Source organism: Cynocephalus volans, chromosome X (genome assembly GCF_027409185.1).
Source record: "Cynocephalus volans isolate mCynVol1 chromosome X, mCynVol1.pri, whole genome shotgun sequence".
Taxonomy (NCBI): Eukaryota; Metazoa; Chordata; class Mammalia; order Dermoptera; family Cynocephalidae; genus Cynocephalus; species Cynocephalus volans.
This window is the reverse complement of record NC_084478.1, coordinates 136,468,007-136,487,297: the sequence shown is the minus strand read 5'-3', so window position 1 is coordinate 136,487,297 and position 19,291 is coordinate 136,468,007. Positions and strand designations below refer to the sequence as shown.

The 19,291-nt window shown below is 39.1% G+C and overlaps 1 protein-coding gene across 3 annotated transcripts in view; it reads right to left on the bottom strand.

Annotated features, from left to right (window-relative positions):
- Positions 1-351: 351 nt before the first annotated feature.
- The window catches only part of GRIA3 (glutamate ionotropic receptor AMPA type subunit 3), a 270,471-nt gene continuing 251,531 nt past the window's right edge, over positions 352-19,291 (bottom strand). For all 3 annotated transcript variants that reach the window (XM_063083062.1, XM_063083063.1, XM_063083064.1), the window contains 3 exons: positions 6,083-6,197; positions 3,215-3,462; positions 352-431 (listed from right to left, as the gene is read on the bottom strand). In XM_063083062.1, the coding sequence (XP_062939132.1) occupies positions 3,217-3,462; positions 6,083-6,197 (361 nt within the window). In that variant the 3' untranslated portion in view covers positions 352-431; positions 3,215-3,216. The remainder of the gene's footprint in view (positions 432-3,214; positions 3,463-6,082; positions 6,198-19,291) is intronic.

Below are 19,291 nucleotides of genomic sequence, written 5' to 3'. Positions count from 1 at the left end.
TCTTTTAGCTAAGATGGGCCTATTTGCTGAATTGGAATTTTAAATTTGTGTGTGTGTATATAAAGAACATGGTGTTTGTATACTGTGCAGTGGCATCAAAGAATGGCTTTTGTTGAATTGATTTTTTTTAATAAGATTTTTTTTCACATACTGGAATCTTGCATGTCCATTTTTTTTGTTGGTTTTTATTTTAATTTTTTTCAAGCAAAGCAAAAAAATTTCAATGATGGTTTGCATTGTTGCAAGTCTCAGAGTGTTCCATAAGGCACTGAAGGAAAAAAAATCAGTTTTTCCTATTGAAAGGTCATTGCACCATCAGCAATATTCGTGTCATGCCCGACACCAAGGAGAGTGAAATCTGGCTCAGGATCCTTGAAGCAGCCACGTTTTCGGTGATTTCCTCTCATCACATGCCTCCAGTGGGAAGGGATCTGAAAAGGCAAGGGGAAATTTAAATGTGAAGGGGTTTTCTACTGGAAATTAGGAAGTTTATTATGGCTCAGTCTATCTCGGACAAAACCATGGCTGCTTTCTCAAGTTGGCATTTCTGGAGCTTCACCCATTTGACTGGCTTTAGGCAACAGGTCTTGTTAAATGCTTTAACCTGATGCAAATGCTTTGCAATAGGTTAAATGAGGATCATTCTTTACTATATGCATTGTACTAAGGAATATACAGGCGTTGTGTGAAGTCTAACTGAAGACTTTAATCACTTAGGATTTAGGTATTCTAGGAAGTTTTAGTGGCATTTAAATATAGATATCCAGGAGAACTATATCACAAGAGTGTATGCTGATCGCGGAACCTGTGACAAAGGACTGTTTACCTAGGACAGAGGATAGACAGTGTTCTGTGGCTTACTGAATTGAAATACATTTTGACTGTGAGAAGAAAATTCCTTCCTTCCTTCTTCCCTCTCTCCCTCCCTCCCTTCCTTTCCTTTTCTCTCTCTCTCTCTCCTTCCCTTTTTCCTTTCTTTATTTTCTTAAGTTACATTCTCTGAGATTATTTTCTGTAAAATCTTACTGTTCCCTATACCCAGCAGCATCTGGGAGTTTGTGAGAAATGTAGAGCTCATGCTTCATCCCAGACCTGCAGAATCAGGATCTACATTTTTACAAGATCGCCATGTGATTTGCATGCACACTGATGTTTGAGAAACACTGCTCTTGGGCTTTAACAAGGGGCTGATGCTGTAGTGGTTGGGGTGTAGGGACATAGATTCTCAGATGGAGTGGCTGATAAATAGAGTGCCTGGAGGCTGTGTGAACCTGATATGCTTCTGTTTCAGAAAGATTCTTTCTGGGGAAAGTGGGAGTGATTGGATATACTATCTCGCGTGGAGTATAACGAGTGGGACATATAGAGGCTTGGTGAAGTTCCTCAAGACTTTTTTTTTGTGGACAAGTGGGACATGAGATCTGCTCTCCATCTGACAGGATCCCATTGGGGTTTCAAGCTCCTGTATGCTACCAGGCCATGGGTGGTTAGAATCAGCATGGTGTAGTAAAGGATACAACTATAGGAGGAAGAATGGTTGGGTTCTAGTCTTAGAACTACGACAACCTAGTTGTGTTGCCTTGAGCAAGTCACTTGATGAGGCTGGGTCTTAGTTAACTGAAAGAGAAAATGCTACCTGACCCATCATGTCTCAAACAAGGCAATAGATATGAGAGTACTTGGAAAACTGCTACACAAATTTAAGGTGTATTATTTATTCGGATGCCAGCACCTCAGAATTTGGGATAATTAAGCTAGACTGAAATTATCCAAGTACTATCCACTGAAAAAGCAAATAACTTGCCCCAGATTGTCATGGCCTGTATCACCTGCTCAAGAGTAAAACATTTTAAGTACACTGGAACATTAAACGCTTGCATGCAAACAATGCAGGCTACAGATGAATCCATATATTGTACATCTACCAATGCAATGGGAACACTTTGTCAGCAGGTTAGTTCACTGTTCTAAATATGTTGTGGCAAAAGGATGCAGTCTGCAAGAGGAAAGAAAAACCAGCAACTTCACCAAACAAGATAATGGTTTCCATGGTGAAGACAAGTGATTTATTAGGATAAAATAGTATTTAAAAATTGGCTGAATTTAGATCCACAGTGTGAAATATAAGAAGGCCAAAACACAGATGCATGTGTAGCAATTCCAGCACATTGACTCATGAGGTCAAAATTGCCCACCTAAAATAAGAGGCATGAAGTTGCTAATTGTTCTGTTCCACTTTAGGTGGGCATGTTAGTAATGACAGATGCACTTGAAGGTAACAAGACTATATTCTTTTAAACACTTACAGAATGGAGACATTATCCTAATACAAGCTTGCCTTTGAACACATCTGAGTTATTGGTGGGCTTTGGCTGTAGCTGCCAGAGTCAAGGTGGCATCAGTCAGGTTCATCTAAGTATGTATTTGGGTTTGGCCAGCAACAGGGAGCTTAAACTGTGCCTTGAGAGACACTTAACCTGAGCATCAGTTCCAAGGAAGGGACAACAAAGGCACTCAAAGATTAAGAAAATCAATACCGCTTGCTTAAAAGAACTCCCCTATAGAAACATTGCAGTACTCAAGGTGGCAGTGCCTCACTTCTAGTCCTAATTTTAACATCAGCTCTAGAGCAGCTGCTTTTTCTACAGCTACACTGTCCAACACAGTAGCCACTGGCCACATATGACTACTGAACATTTGATATGTGGCTAATACGAGTCAAGATGTACCGTAAGTATAAAATATACCCCAGATTTCTAAGATTAGTATGTAGAAAAGAATGTAAAATATCTCATTCATTTTTTTATATTGATAACATGTTGAAATGGTAATATTTTGGATATATTGGGCTACAAGTAATATATCATTAAATTAATTTCACTTGTTTTGCTTTTTTAAATGTGACTACTAGAGCATTTAAATTAACACATGTGGTTCACAGATGTGGGTTGCACATATTTCTAATAAACAGTGCTGCTCTAGAGATTTTTTTTTCCTTTGGGGTCACAGACCACAATTTAATTATAGCTATGCTATCAGAAAAGCACTACTGCCTGACAAGAAAGCACAACCACTGTTTTCAAAGAATTGATGGTTGCAAAGAAGAGACAATACTTGGAACAATAAACCAAACTAAAAAACAAAGAAAGGAAAAAAAGAAAGAGATAACATACAGTAATGTAAAGCTGATTAGTTTACTAGACCTTCACCGTACCCCTAGATCTTAACACTCTCTGTTCCATACACGTTGTAGCCTTCTCTGTATGTAGCATAATTCTGAGTGTTGGTGGCAGGAGCAGGTTTAAAGTTTTGGGTGTTCTTTGTGAGTTTCATGCGTTTGGACTCTGCCCGTGATTTGTAACAGAATTCTATCAAAGCCACCATCATGGCCAGCCCCAGACCTCCGACAAGTATATAGAAAACGCCTGCCACATTGCTCAGGCTCAGAGCGCTGGTCTTGTCCTAAGAGAAATGAACAACGTGATTAGTTCTTGGGGAGAACAAAGGCAATGGGACATTATAATACATCACAACAGTAAACGATAGTTCTAAATTGTAAAATAACTAAACATTGATGTAAGTGTTATGACTCAACTCTGGCAAATGGTGTATGTTTCGCAATGACCAGCAAGATGGTAGATTGTGCTTCTGTTGACAGTTTTTATCCTCACCTAAATGTCCTTTTATTTTGACTCCTTATGTCCCTTAGTACCTCAGAACGTTGTGAACAGCTAAATAAAACAGTACTTGGCCATGGGAGCAAAAGAGGAAACAAAAGCATAATTTATTTCTCTGCCAGCCTTAATAAAAACCATTTGCCAGAGTTGAGCTGTGACATTATCTCTATAAATGTAATACTCTTTTTGTTTGGGAACTTGAAGCACTCTTTCCCCTCTCTGCCCCGCAACACCCCTTTCTCCCTTATTCTCCCTATGACAAACTTTGTCAGCAAGTAGTCTTTAAGATATTAGGTGAGAATAGTAGAGGTCCTGATGTTCTTCTCTGGGGAGTTACTGCATGAAAGTTTGTTTAAAGAGGGTTAACTCTCTTATTTTCCCCAGTAACTGAGAAACTACTCCCTTTGGGAACTGGTTGCTAAGTTCTCATCCTAGTTAAAATCAGGGCAGCAAGTCTTTGTGTTGCTGGAGTAAAGGCACAGCACAAAGAATTGGCTCCGTTCCATCTTCCTGAGAGTTGAAGAAAACTGTCAGGAGGACCCATTGGGTCCTGGATTGGCTCCATGTAAATCAGAAAGCTTTTCTAGGAGGCTGATGATTTTTTAAAAATCCAGCTCATTTTTAGCTTTTACTCCAGGGAATGTAGAGAATAATTAAAAAAAAAAATACTACATTTATGTGCTTTCTATTTAACATAGAGGGGAAATCTAGGAAGCCGGTCAGTGACTTTCAGGTCAAACTGCAAATCTGACTAAGCTAGCTATCTGCCTGTATGAAAAAAACAAAAACTGAACTGCTGAACAATGGAAAGAAAAACGTTGGTGTCTTGAGCCCTACCTTGAGGTAGGACACACCAAGGGCCAGGAGTCTTTCTTTGAAAAAAATAAAATAAAATAGCATTTTGTAGTCTTTTTAGAGGGAATGTAACCATTTTGCTGCTGAAGGTAATTGAATGGAATACGCAAATTGTTCAGCCAGTGTATTTTGAGCATTTTATTTAAATGATAACACAGTGAGCAGATGATGGCCATTGCTGACACTCAACACTGGTTCAGCTAGTCTTGGTATCATTTAAAGAATTAAATGCGAAGACAATGAGTGGCCATGTCCTTCTGATCCTACTTTCATACAAGCCAGTCCTGTGCTTGTTTGCCTTAATAAAAAGGCCCATTGAAATTGAGTCACATTCAGGGAGGAGGGTGTGAGGGTGCCACATGTCTACAACAACCTTGCAAATAGTCATTCTTCTAGGATAAATGACAGTTAGCTAGATAAGTAGTAAGAATTTCTGTCACTTCTGAACGCTGGAATATATCCTTTAGGAGGCTGGTGAGGCTATCGGCAAGGATGTTCCACAGTCCATTAGGAAATGGACCAATTTCGGGTAACCCTTCCTTTGCCGTTAGATTTTTATATGTAGGTGGTATTTAAGGGGGGAAGAGGTCCTTTGACATAATCTATGTAAGCTGTAGCAAAAGAATAGTTTCGAATGCTATGTATTTAAGTTTCACAACAGTTACAGAGTTCCCTGATGTGGGATGTAGAAAACCAGTAGCAAAATGGTTCACTGCACAGGGAAAATGAGTGGCATTTCATGAAATGAATTAACTGATACCACAATATTAGTTCAAAAAAAGGAAAGGCAAAAATTGAAACTAAAAAGAACTTTCTTGGGGGAGTGAAGGGGGGCAGGAAGGAGGCGGGGAAGAGTGTTTCATGCTTATCAATGTGATGTTATCCTGACAAGGTATACCCTTAAGGAGCATGCGACTAAATTTTAAAAGTATTACGTACAGAGATTTAAGTGACACCTTTGGAAGAGAAAAGTGTGACAGACTTAATAAGATTTGAGATCCAAATAGATGCTGAACTCAATATGACAGCAGCTGGGAGAAGGCTAATCATTCTGCTTACAGAGACCAGTCTTTGTTATTTATTTGTTGGACTGTTTTCAGATGGGATTGGCATAATATATTAATAACCAAAGGTATTTACAGCTACAAAGTCTCTGACACTGTAAGAGGTTAAGAAAAAGTACTGTCACAACTGAATCTGGTTTTTTTTTTTTTTTTGTTGTTGTTGTTGTTATATTTTCTCTTTGAACTTTCGAAATGTAAAATACAGTAAAACCCCCTTATAACACAGTTCATTATTTTACAGCTTTGGAAATACAGTGGGCCAGATCAAGCTCCCTAATCATAACACGTCTATAGAGTCAAAGACTGATGTGACGTAGCAGGCCTTTGAGGCTGGTGTTTGCTTTACTCCTTTAGCACTGGTGTTATAAAGGGGTCCCACTGTGTCAGGGAGTGTGTATTGGGAAGGAAAGCCATTTTAGGGTAGAAAATAAACAGTGGGTCAAAATGTGATTGCTAATCAGTACAAAAAGACCTTCAGCGACTGACCTTACTCCCGGAGTCCTTGGCTCCACATTCCCCCTTATCGTACCACCATTTGTTTTTCAGCTTGTCTAAGATGCCTTGTTCACTGAGTTTCAATACTGCAAGGTTTACAGGCGTTCTTCACGTGGGAAATAACATAAATAACATTATATTATGTTATTTTATGTTATTCAAGCTTCAAACTACTTTAAAACTATAGAAAGCGATAAAGCAGGGGGCCCTGGCCACAGAGTAATTTTAGACACTGCAGGCAACCTGAGCATTACCTTATAAAAAAAGTTAACACTACAGCAACGCTATATTTACCAGGGCCTGCCCATATCGCTTTGAGTAATCGGCACACACTGTTAAATAATGAGGATAGAAAAAAAGGCACTCCTCAGATAGGCTGTGTGTGGTGAGGAGGGTCTCCCCTCAGGTGACAATAGTCGGTGGCAGCTTGCAGTAGCTTTGTGATGGAGATGTGTTAGGTTTGATCTAACCGGGTGTCTTGTTGTACTTCCAGACAGAAAGCAAGTTTTAAGAGGGAGTCAGGAAGGGGATTGGGACAGAAGAGGAAGCATTTCCATATTGTGGACTGAGACAAGTGGATAATTCCGAACAGAATAGAAAAGAGATTCTATATAAATAACATGCCTTCTGATTAATTGTCCTTTATTACAGAAATCTGTTGCCCAGCCGGAAATGATCTCAAAAAGAATTGTACTACATACATGTCCTTACTCTACAAACATGAATTCTAAATTCTTACCACATACTGGTTTTAGTATTAAACTAAGAGGTACACAACATGGACCTCTGAGTTTTGAATAGGAGTATTTTCAATAATGAAAAAACTGGTCTGTAGATAGTTTTTGAGTTACTGACTGTCTCTCTGGATATGGTCATATATCTGTGATCAACTCAGATCACCAGAGAGTGGAACAGATTGTTGCAAAATGGATTAGTAATATGGTTACCTGAAATGGTAAGCTGACTCTGCCACTATTGGGTAGCACTGTGGAGGAATAGGTTAGGAAGGTTGTTCTAGTAAGATAAGACTTCCTCAACTGAGAGGCTAGTGTATCCCCAGGAGGCCAGGCCACTGCTCCTTAGTCCTTCACTGTTTAAAGTGTAAGGACTGTATTCAAGTCACTGAGCAAATGCGTGAAACCCTCCTGCTCCTAGGATAAAGATTTTCTCAGAGATTTCTTCAGCTGTGAAATGGGAATAATGACCCTTACCTTGTCTTATTTCTAGAGTTATTGAATTTTAAATAAAGAATCTCTAATAACTTTGGATTAAAAAATGCATTATACAGAGAGGGTGGCATTCTATTATGAGGTGGTAAACTATGTTCAGATTCATGGGAATGATATTGACAATACTAATGCATGTTGGTCTGAATGTCCCTAACTTAAAAGGAGGGAAGCAGACAAATTTATGTAACCATGAACATGCCATGAAATTTCTTAGCTTATTTTGGATAAGTTGGACCCACTAACATATCCAGTCACTGACAAGACTTCCTATAGTCACAAAGATGTGGCCTCTATCATATCAAGTTCCGAAGCCTATTTCCTTCCTTCCCCCATTTGCTGTTGAGAGCAGAGGGGCCATCTCATCTTGAGATATTATAAGAAAAATATCATTGTTTAAAAATTATATGCACTTTCAGAATTCTTGAGATTCAGAAAATTATAAATCTTTAGTGTCAGGGAGGTGACACTTTTTCAGCTTAGTGCAGGACCTGGCAGCCAGTGTATTTGCCTTCTGTATCTCACCAGGAGACTGGGGTCCTTTTATACTTTAAACAAGTTCCTTCGATCAATGCTCAGAACCCCAGGCTTCTCAAATGCTAGCCAGAATTGCTTGGAATGCAAAGCAACAAAAGATACTCATATAGAACTCTGAACCTCTTTAAGATATTATTGGTAGTGAAAGTTAAGTCTTAGACTTTTAAAAGACAGACAAGGCCATCTATGGCTCCGAGATCAGAGTTGGAACTGACTTCTCCCCTAGTCCCTACCATCTTGCTCCCTTCTCTCTCTTCTTTCCCCCAATTACTTGTTGTCTTATCACGGTCACTTCTCCTCCAATGCTATGCCTTAAGCCAAGCACTGGCACCAGGCTCTGCAGTGTGGCAGTTAGCTCAGGATGCAGGGGGAGAGGCTTTCTAATGGGACATGGGTGACTGAGCTCATCAGGACCATGGAAAAAGAACAAAGCATCTTGTTCCTCCCTTCCGTGGTTCCTCTTTTCTTATTGCAAAGGGCTTAGTATCCTCACACTGCTCTCTGACTAAGCCCTTACTAGGCCCTGTTTTCCCTCAAGATACTATGTTCTTCAAATTACTTCATTCAATTTCTTCAGTTCTGCTGCTCTTACTAAGTCTTAGGAACAGAGCAGTCTGATTGAAGGTACTCACACTGAGGTCCAATAGAGAGGTTCCACTCTCCCTAGAGATCCTGGTTTTTAAAGAAATTTGTTAACCCTTAAGTGAGCTAGATTGATAAAAGAATGGCATATTAGTTTAGAGCAATGGTTCTTAAAGTGCAGTCTGGGGGTCCCTGGGGGATCCCTGAAACCCCTTCACAGAGGGTCTATGAGGTCAAACTACTTTTATAATAATACTAAGCTATTACTTGCTCTTTTTACTATTATTCCTTCATGACGTACAGTGGAGTTTCCTGGAGGATACATGACGTGTGAAATCACAACAGATTGAATGAAGAAGCAGAAAAAAGAATCCCATATTCTTATATTAAGCCAGATATTAACTAGATTTACAAAAATATAGGACAGTGCCACTCTTCTCACTAATTTTTTTTGTCTTGGAAAAAAATAATTATTTTTCAGAAAAAGTATATTATTTATGTTAATATATATTAGGTTTATTATTTTTTTAAATGAATCAGTGAATACATTCTGTAAAAATTCTTCCATTTTAATTTCTGATGTGGTAAATATTAATAGATATAGCACACATAAACAAAATCTTTTGGGGGTTCCCAATAATTTAAGAGTGTAAAGAGGTACTGGGACGAAAAGTTTGAGAAACACTGGTTTTGGAGGAGAAAAGGTTTTTCCTATGTCAGGGTATATTCCTAGGCTGCCATCATCCATTCTTGCTAAAACCCAGTCTCAGTATGTCAGCAACTTAGCATCCTACTTCTGACAAATGGCCTATCCCTACCTTATGCCATCCAGTGGCTTCCACAGAATGACTAGTAACTTCTGTCCACTCCCATGTCCTCACAGTTACAGTGGAGGTTACTTTGGAGCATTGGTTCTCAACGGGGGGTCATTTTGTCCTCCAGGGTACATTTGGCAATGTCTGGAGATTTTTCTTTTTTTCTTTTTAAAGATGACCGGTAAGGGGATCTATACCCTTGGCTTGGTGTTGTCAGCACCACGCTCTCCGAAGTGAGCTAACCGGCCATCCCCATATGGGATCCGAACCCACGGCCTTGGTGTTATCAGCACCACATTCTCCCGAGTGAGCCACGGGCTGGCCCTTGGAGATGTTTTTTGTTGTCACAACTGGGTGGTGGGGGGGAATGCTACAGGCATCCAGTGGGTAGAGGCCAGGAATACTGCTAAACATCCTACAATGTACAGGTAGCCCCCACAACAAAGAATTATCTGGCCCCAAATACCAATAGTGCCTTAGAGCATCCAGGCCTCCTCTGAGATACCCCAGGACTTCAGAGATCTCTGACAAATGATATACTCCTAGAAGTTTAGTCTTTGATTGGGAGAAAAAATCACAGGGTTTATGAAATTTGGCAGGAAACCAATGTGCATTTGAGAACTTCTAAATAAAAATGAGGGAGAAAAACAAACATTTTAAGCAGCAGCACTGCCAAGGAGCATAAAAGCTGTAATCAGAAATCACAGATAATACCACTTAACAAGGTTAGGATAGCTGCCAAGAAAAGAAAGTACTTTAAAAGCCAAATCTCCTAGAATTCTATGTTGCTGCAGGGTAGACTAAATTCCCAAGATGGCAGAGAAAAAACTGCTTTTATCCGCATTTACTTTATCCACTCTTACTTTACCTTATTGGATGTATTGCCTAGCCCGATCTAAATCAAACACATGTACTGACACTCTCTTCCCAACACACACACACACACACACACACACACACACACACACACACACACACAGAGAGACAATTTGGTATTTTGAAGGAAGTGGAATTAGATGGGCATTTGGTCATTTTAAACATCACTTTCTCCAGGAAGCCGTTTTTGCTCCCCACACCAGTGGTTTCTCTCCCGTCCCTCATCTTCCCCTTTGCTTTATTATTATATCCCTGTCTTGTGTCTACCACTAGACTGTGTGCTTCTGAAGGGCAGGGACCATGGCTTACATATTTATATCCCCGTTTAAGATACTTTTGTCAGTAAATTCTCGTTGACTTTTTGTTGAATTCTCTTAGCATTTTGTTTTTCAACCTAGTACCTTCACATAATTATAATTACTATTATTATTGGTCAAGTAGTATGATCACCCTAAGAAGGTAGATTGGTGGTCTCCATTTCATAAGTAAAGAAATTGAAGCACAGGTAGGTTAAGCAATCTGCTCAAGCCTGCACAGCAAATTATGGGCCAGGCCCAAAGACAAATTAATACTCACCGAGCTCTGTACAGTACTGTGCATTCTCCAATGGAACACACAAAAGGGTAGCAGCCCTCATTTTTGCTCTTCAGGCTTAGATATTTGTAATATATATATTCTTTTCTTTAGAGACCATACTCCAAATAACTATCAACCTAGCAAAGGCTTATTTTGCAGCTGGGGACTTTTATTGTGGTGCAGCATATGTCTTCAGGGTAACGTTTCAGAGCAATTACTGCAGGTCCTTAACTGGTAACTAAGAGAATTATAAGTCAGAAATATTTGTACTCACCTTAATAGCGAACAGAAAGAATTAAACAAAGTAGGTCAGATTCCTATCATGGAAATTAGTCAGGCATTCTCCTCTCTGAAGGGCTTGCTATGAACTTTTTGCTGAGTAGAGCCCTCCTAAGACAGAGTCACGGGTTGGAAGGTTTAGGGATAGGGAGAAGACAGGAGAGCGTTATCATGTAATTTAAAGGGTCTGGGAATGTCCCCCTGTCCAAAATATTTTCCTCACTGGTACCTGAAATTCTACGATGAAACTTTCACATCTTTAAGTTTGAGCAACATGCCTTGTTAAAATATAAATCTTCCCGAGAAACAGGAAATGACACAAAGAGTAATTATTTACCAACTACAACTCTTTGTCCATTTTGTTTAAAAATTGTTCAGGGGAGGGGAGAAAGAGTGTAAAGTTGCCCTAAGAAGAGTCATAAAAATGCATGTGGATCTTTGATCAGATAGAGAGGATAAGAGCAAATGTGAATTAGATAGAAATTTAAAAGTATGTGAAGGTAACGCTGACCTGTGTCAGGATGATAGCCCCCGAGTGTGGGGAACAGTCATGGAACGGCATCTGTTTGTTTGTTTTCTATATAGGGGGTAGTAATGTAATTCATAATACTTTGATAATAAGTTCTATTTTTGAAGAAAACATTATTGGCTGATACAAATTTCTGCTTATCTCTGCCATCCACACCTGGCAATAATTCGGCTACAAAGGACTATGCTCACAATCCGAGGCATCCATTTCCCAATTGGTTGTTGTCTAGAGCCCAGACAGTTCCCAGAACATACCAAGCAGCCATTTCAAAGAATCGATGTTATCTTAGTAATGGCAAACCTTACACATAGAGACAGCTTTAGGATAAGAATACCATTTTTTTTTTCTGTGAACGTAAAAACTGTTTATTCAAAAATAAATAAATAAATAAAAATTTTGATGTATTTAAAAAGAACTGCCCACTTTATTTTAACATTTTGATTTCAGAAAATACCTAAAATAGTAAATAAATTAGCTTGGAGCCACGCTGGATTTCTTATTATGAACAAAGAAATGTTGAGAGAGTGACGTAAGGGTGCTGAGCTTCCCTACAGGGAAAAGAAGAAAAATTGGGTCTGTGTTTTAACCGCCAAATTGATTCCTCCATATAATCTGGTGATCCTGAAAGGGCCGAGAGAGGAAGTTGTGCTGGATATGGCTCTGGGCCTGAAAATATAGGGACCTACGGTGTAGTATGATCTATCCACCTGAGACTGTGAGCTACATTCTGCTCTACATGGCTTCACTTCTCCTTTCTGAGCAGGGACACCTAAAGAGCAAATGTCTGTAATTAATGATTCCAGAAGATCTTCAATGGGGCCCTTAGGAGGGATAGATATATGTGTAAATACGTAGGTTATGGAAAAGACAAGGAGATCACAGAGAAGTAAAAGAAATATATGAGCAAGGATGGTGCATTTGCATAGTTAATTAGAAACCTGCTCTGACAACACAATATGCAGATGATGAAAGTGGAAACTTAACCTAAGCTGGAAGCCCTTCCCTCACCTTGTTCCTTATCTAAACCCTCACTCCAAGTTATTAACACTTGTTTTTTGGTTACTAGTGATTTTTTTGGAGCAAGTTTTTAGAAATATCTTTGGCCCAGTGGAAGGAGAACAGCCATCCTCCCCTTTGCTGGCTCTTTTACTGACGAGATTTCAGGTTTTCATGATGAGAAGCTACCTTTCCCTGTTCCTCACTTGCTTCCTTAGCCTTTTCTGGAGAAGGCTCAGGACATAACAGGCACGTGCAGGCAGGCAGGCACAGACATCTCTGCCCAGGTTGGTCTTGCTTTATTAAGTTGAAGCCAATTGGTGATCAAGCAAGAGAGGAATCTTGGCTGGACAAAAGGATTTACTATGTGGTCCTTTATATCATTTTCTGTAGGCTAATGTGGGATATGTGGAGTGAAGGGATTTACCTCTCCATATAGCAGCTGTTGGAGGCCATGGCAGTTCAAAACATGCCTTAGAGTACACTAGTGTCTTGGAGCCCTTTTTAAAAAACTTCCATCCCCTTTTCACAGGGGTTCCTGGATGCAGGATTCCAGGAGATTGAGGGTTTAGATTATTTTAATCCTTTAACACTTGATTCAGCCTGAGCATTCTCCGTAAACTGGGAGCATGTGCATATCTGACTGCTGGCATTCCTGGATTCTGGTCCCCCAAGTGACCCTCATTTCATAGGGGCAGCTACAATGATTTGCAGAGTTATGAAGGGCTTAGTTGCTAGAAGCTGCCTCTGAGAGGGTATTTATATCCATGTAGTTCACAAATGTAGCTCAAATCTATTTAACTCCTTGCTAATGGTATCATAATTTAATATAAGCGCAAAGAGCAAATTCAATAATGCATGTATATAACATTAGGAGTTGAAAGCTGTGAGTCATTTTATTAAAGGCCTAACAATGCTAGAGATTGAAACCTATTGATGAGCATCTGTGCTAAAGCAGCAGCCCCAGAAACAACTTTTAGATATGTGGATAAAGCCAGTGGCATTTCCAAATGATAACCTCTCAAATTCAAAGCAATATACTCCTTGATTCCACAGGTTGTGAATTTTACTAATGGGTTTTGGCCAAACTGGACCTCTGTCCAACTTTCCTTTCTAGAACAGGAATCCAAAACCATTATTGGTTGTGAACTATTTCACATAGCCCAATTTGTCTGGGAAGACTTCTTGTCCAATTTGTCCCTGACAGACAGAAGGGGCTCAAGGAAGATGCTAAGCTTCTAGAGAAGCCAGTTTTGGTTAAAATGTGGGCACAGATACTTTCTCAAGTTCACAATTGGTGTGATTCACTTGAAAACTCTATTTTAAGATCCTTTAAAAATTTGAACCATCAAATTTGGTTGGGGTTTATGATGTATCAGTGTGTTTTCTTTAGTTCATTCCAATGGCACCAAGAGAGGCATAGACTGAGAAGATGATCTTTACCAGAAACTCACATGATGAGTGTTTCTGAAGACGTTTAGCTCATTCCCCTGATTCTAGGCAAAATATGCATTAAGAGTTCTATCTGATGGGTGCCAGCATCCTCTTTTTTCTCCAGTAGCCATCCCTTGACCATGACTCAGAAAAATAATCAGTCTTAGCTTATATCCAAATATAGATTATAACAAATAGTGTCTATATATCGGATCTGAAAGCCAGCTACTGGTTGCCGTGCCAGGGCACATACCACCCTCTTCTAGCACACATTCTAGCACACACACACATCACATTTGCACATTTTCAGCAGTGATGCTAGGCAGGACACACCAGCAGTCTTACTATATACATGTGTGTGTGTGTGTGTGTGTGTGTGTGTGTGTGTGTGTGTGTATAGTAAAGTATGCTATTGCTTTTGGTATATATTTTGAGCAATATTTGTTTCGATGCCAGGTGAAATTAAGCAAAAATGTGAATCCAGCACTTGGACCACACTTTTGCCACCTCTGACCAATGGGGATCAGCCTCATGTGTCAAGGGCCAAATGCTATACCGCTCTCTAGAAAGTCAGAAGAGAATGGATTTCAATTGTTCTCCATAAGGAAATTTGCCCCCTCCCTGCTCCACCAACCCCAGTTCCCACCCTAACCAAATGTTTCAATTGCATCAAGTCTCTCATGTTTCTTTTCCATGGCTGTCCTACCTTTCGGAGTGTGGTTTTATAACCTTTTCTCCAAATGAAAGGAAACCAAATGATTTGGTCTTTGAGGGGCAGAAAGGGCAGAGACATACACCATTTCATTCTGTGCCACTGCAGCGGTGTCTTTCCTCTTGGCAATTGTGTAACAGCATTCTTACCCCTTCAGGCTTTTCTCTCCTGCTGCTTTTTCTTTAGCTCTGGTGTTGGACATTTGGGCATTATTTGTCAATAAGAAACACATTCATGTTATCAGGATAACACCAAAGGCAAATAACCATGTCCTAATCATAGAAACCATGTTAAGGCCACACAGTCAATTTTTAAAAACCACTAGAATGGAACAGTTTAAAAAATTTTTTTCTTTCTGGATTGCATTTTTTCCCGTTGGTAGAATTTATTCTTTAACACCATTTGGCAAAATCAATGGTTTTGTCATCCACTGGACTGGTTCAGTTCTTAAGGCAACAGGTCCCTTGCTTGAAGCAGCCACTTGAGAGAAAGTGAGGATTTGCTCTTGGGAGGAAGACCTGAGTAAGTTCAAGGAGCAAATTTAGTCACTACCAGGAAAAAGAACTGACAGGTTCTTCGTACTTCCAGGAGTCAGTATCAGCACAGAGACATGCAAACCAATGAAGAGCATAATATACTCACCCTACTCCTCGATCTCAAACCAGAGTCTTGGGGATTCACAGGAACTTCTGTTAAGACCCAGGAAATGCCATCGATCTGTAATGATTCTTGCCTACACACATAACAGTGTCAATTAAGAGTCATTGGGATCCATCTTAATCCTGGGTATCCAAAATTTCTACCTTTAAGGATGGCTCCTGCCAATCAAAGATCCATTTTGTTGCAGGTAAAGGCAGATGCAGATTCATATCCATTACCCAAGGCCCAAGAATGTCAAAGAATTCTGGGTGTGGAAGAGAAGTGGTTAAGAGACGGTGGCACAGGAGAGGAGAATTGTAGACATACATGGAAGAAGAAATACATGTAAAACTGAAGATCTCATTTATACATATGGGAAATACAGTACAACCTCATTAATCTACGTACCACCAAATACGAAGCTGAGGGAATCTGGAAATGGGCTGTCTGTAAGTGTAACTTTTTGCTGTCTTTGAATAGAAGACTTGCTAAGCAAATGCATGGTATTAAAAAAAAAAGGATTGCTAATGATAGGAAGGAGAAACATGTTTGAATTTCTTAAGAGAACAAACTCTTCCTGGGTACTTTAAAAACACCCATGTGAAAGGAAATACAACTAATTTTAATTGCAGGCATTTATTTTGAATCTATTAAAACAAGTTGCCTTTTTTTTTTTAGCATCATGTTGATCAGTTCATTCTAGTCCTTATGTATTTTTGAATATAGCAAAACTGTATTTCTCTACCAATATTCTATGTCATAATGATTATTCTACCACTTATTTAAATAATAAAGGTTTAACTGCATAGTCCATCTTCATCTCTCACTTCCCCATATGCCTTATAAGTTAAGGCACCCACTTATCATATAATTCTCATTGCAGTCAAGGGGTTCAGAATGGTCCCATTTAAACATTCTGTTCATTGTTCCCCAAAGCACACAACATGTGTTGATTTTCACCTTGGAAAATATGGACACTGGAAGTCTATTTAAATCCCTGGATATAATAAAGCCAAATAGAATTTTAGGGTGAGGTAGGATAGGGTTTCTAATAACTCGTCACCCCAGTCACAGATAGCTTGCTTCACTGACCCAACCCCGTCTAGTAAGGCAAGGCTAGGCAGGACGGCCAAGTGGATGTCCTTTTCCTGAGATAAAGGGAATGAAGTGGTGGGGGGGGGGGGGGAGGTGGGCGGGGATCAGAAGAATATCAAAATTTGAGGTGACAGGCAGCTGTGGAAGGAGGCTAATGTTCTTATGTGGTAACTAACTTCCCATTCTGCTGTGATTTACAGTGACAGACTTTCACTGGCTGTGTCACAAACTCCTGGTGATCTGGGTTTATCGCTGAAACAACCTACTGGCTCTTAATTACTGCATTTGCACACATATTGTAGTAAAACACTAACACAAAAGGGTGATTTGCAGGTTGAAAATTCCCAAACCACAGCTCTAATTTCCATGATCCTTGTCTGTGCACTTATAGTTCATCAAGGAAAGGATCAAGTCTGCTTATTTAGGCACTAATAGCCCAGGTTTGGGAAATTGCTCAAGCCAGGCAATATTTTGGTTCTAGCCTGTAGATGTGATTCAGAGGCTGCCTGAGTGACTGACCTTGTTCTTAATTTTTTTGTATTCATAAAATAAAATAAAATAAAATAAAATAAAATAAAATAAAATAAAATAAAATAAAATAAAATAAAATAAAATAAAATAAAATAAAATAAAATAAAAAATGTATTTCATTAGCTTAAGCATGTGCATATTTATTTATTTACTTATTTATTCACCTCTACTTAAAAAATTTTATTTATTTATTTATTTTTCATGACCCCTTACCTGTGACATGTGCACATTTATAACGGCCTGAAAAGTTGCTGGTTTTTTCTATAGTATAGTAACTTTTCCAGAATAGGCTCAGAATTTGTAATGTCTTATGTCAGAGAGAAAAAGCCAACAATTTAACGTAATTGCCCACTTATCATTATTTAAAGGTTGCAGGAGAGAGACAGAGAGATAAGTAATACAGGTATTTCTCCCTTTCCTGGTTTCTGAGATAATAGGTATGAATGTGTTATTGAAAAGTAAAAGCACTCATAAATGTCAGGCCTTGTGGTTATTGTCATTTTTAGTAATCAGTACTGATGGCTCGAATGGCTTAAATATGCTGTTTGCCTAGTAACCAAGGTAGTTGAGAATGAACCTGACTCTTGTGGAAACAGATCACATGCAGTCAGATTCACATGCAGTCAGATGCGTAGACGTGATAAATTGTCATCTACAATATTATCACAAGAGGTGACCCTGAAAGTTAGCAGAGATTTGTGACAGCATTAGCTGTATGAACTTCTCAAAGTCACCATCATCTCTGGGTCTCACTCTCTCTGTGAAATGATGGTACATTCAACAGTCAATCGCCACATTAACCGAGGATGGGATGCAATGAAGAAGTATAATTCTCAAGCCATTTTGCTAATATAGTAGAAACTCACTGATTTCGACTAACAGAGGGGAAGGATTGTCTGAATGAGTAAAGCAAGTCCTGAATTACAAAGTAGGTTTGAAGAATGACAGTTTTATTACTTTAAGTCTATTTTGTAATTCAAACTGACTATAAAACATTGCCTTTGTTGAGGTCCTCGTGAGAACTACTTTAGCAGATAGATTTGTAATGAATATGATTATATCCGATAAGTGCTCCCAACATTTGGAAAAGGATTTGTTCTCTTAAGAAAAAATTCAACTGACAGTCTAAACTCTTTATTTGCTTAACAAACCTGTCTTGTCCTCATCCCTGATAATATAAAGTTAACTTGTAGACTGGTCCCTGTCTAGCTTATCACAAATTATTAATTAGAGGGCTCCAAATTACTGAGGTTTTACTTCCATTTCTACCTCCTTCTCCACTGATTTGATTTTAGCATCAGCACTAAGTAGTGGTAAAACAGACTCAAGTTCATCTCTTGCCCCTCTCTTGCTCACTCAGAAAACAGCAGGGAGCAAGAAGGATGAAGATCAAGGCAAGCTCCTTGGTAATCCAGAAACAGAATAAGCAATAGTTGGAAGCGCAGCACTGATCATACTACTATTATCCATAGTTGAGAAAGGGGTTGACTTATTTCAAAAGACTGGCTGGAGGAATGGCCAAGAAAAGTGATTTGAAAGATGCCTGGCAGGTAGCAGTATGGTCAAAGAAGTTGAAAAAAATTAGGATCTACTGAAATATTTTTCTATTTGCATATCAAAATTCAGGTAAGCTGGAAATCGTGAGCTGGCAATAAAGTTACTTGATAAGAAAACTTTGCAGCAGTACCAGCTGAGGGAAAAAACTTGATTGCTGGTTGTAATTAACAAATAGCTGGTCTAAAATTCTGGGGTCTTCATGATACCAGAACATCTGGATGAAAAGTAAAAATACAGCCAAATATGTGCAGATGTTTTTTTTGTTTACATAACATCAAACGTCTGGTTATTTGAAAACTTCTAGGCACTTGGCATCACGTGGATGTTTTAGAGTCATCTTGATATAGTCCATGGCTCCTTTTTAACCATGCTGAATGTGAATGATGAATTCATGAGAGCAATGTATCCAATCCAGCTCATTTTCATTCTGCAGCTCACTTCAGTGATACAATTAGGTTCTCCGTGGCCTGCTGATAACATGAGTAAAAGACTGGGAAGAAGGTGCTAAATACTTTGGGCATCAGTTTAGCCATTGTAAAAATCAACTGAGCCCAAAGCTTGGCTAAATTGTCAATGTTATCAGTTCACATTGGTGGGGAAAGGAAGTTACTGCTTTTTGACACATAGTAAAACCTTGATTAATTGGAATCCATAAGGGATGAATGGAATTTTCAATAAGAATACACATTTTGCTTCATTCTTGGCTAATAACAATTTTTCTTAAAATGCTTGTATCCACTTTCTCACCTGTAATGTTCAAGAGTCAATCCAGATGGAGAGAAGACACAGGAGAAAGTGCTGAATGTGACCTAACCA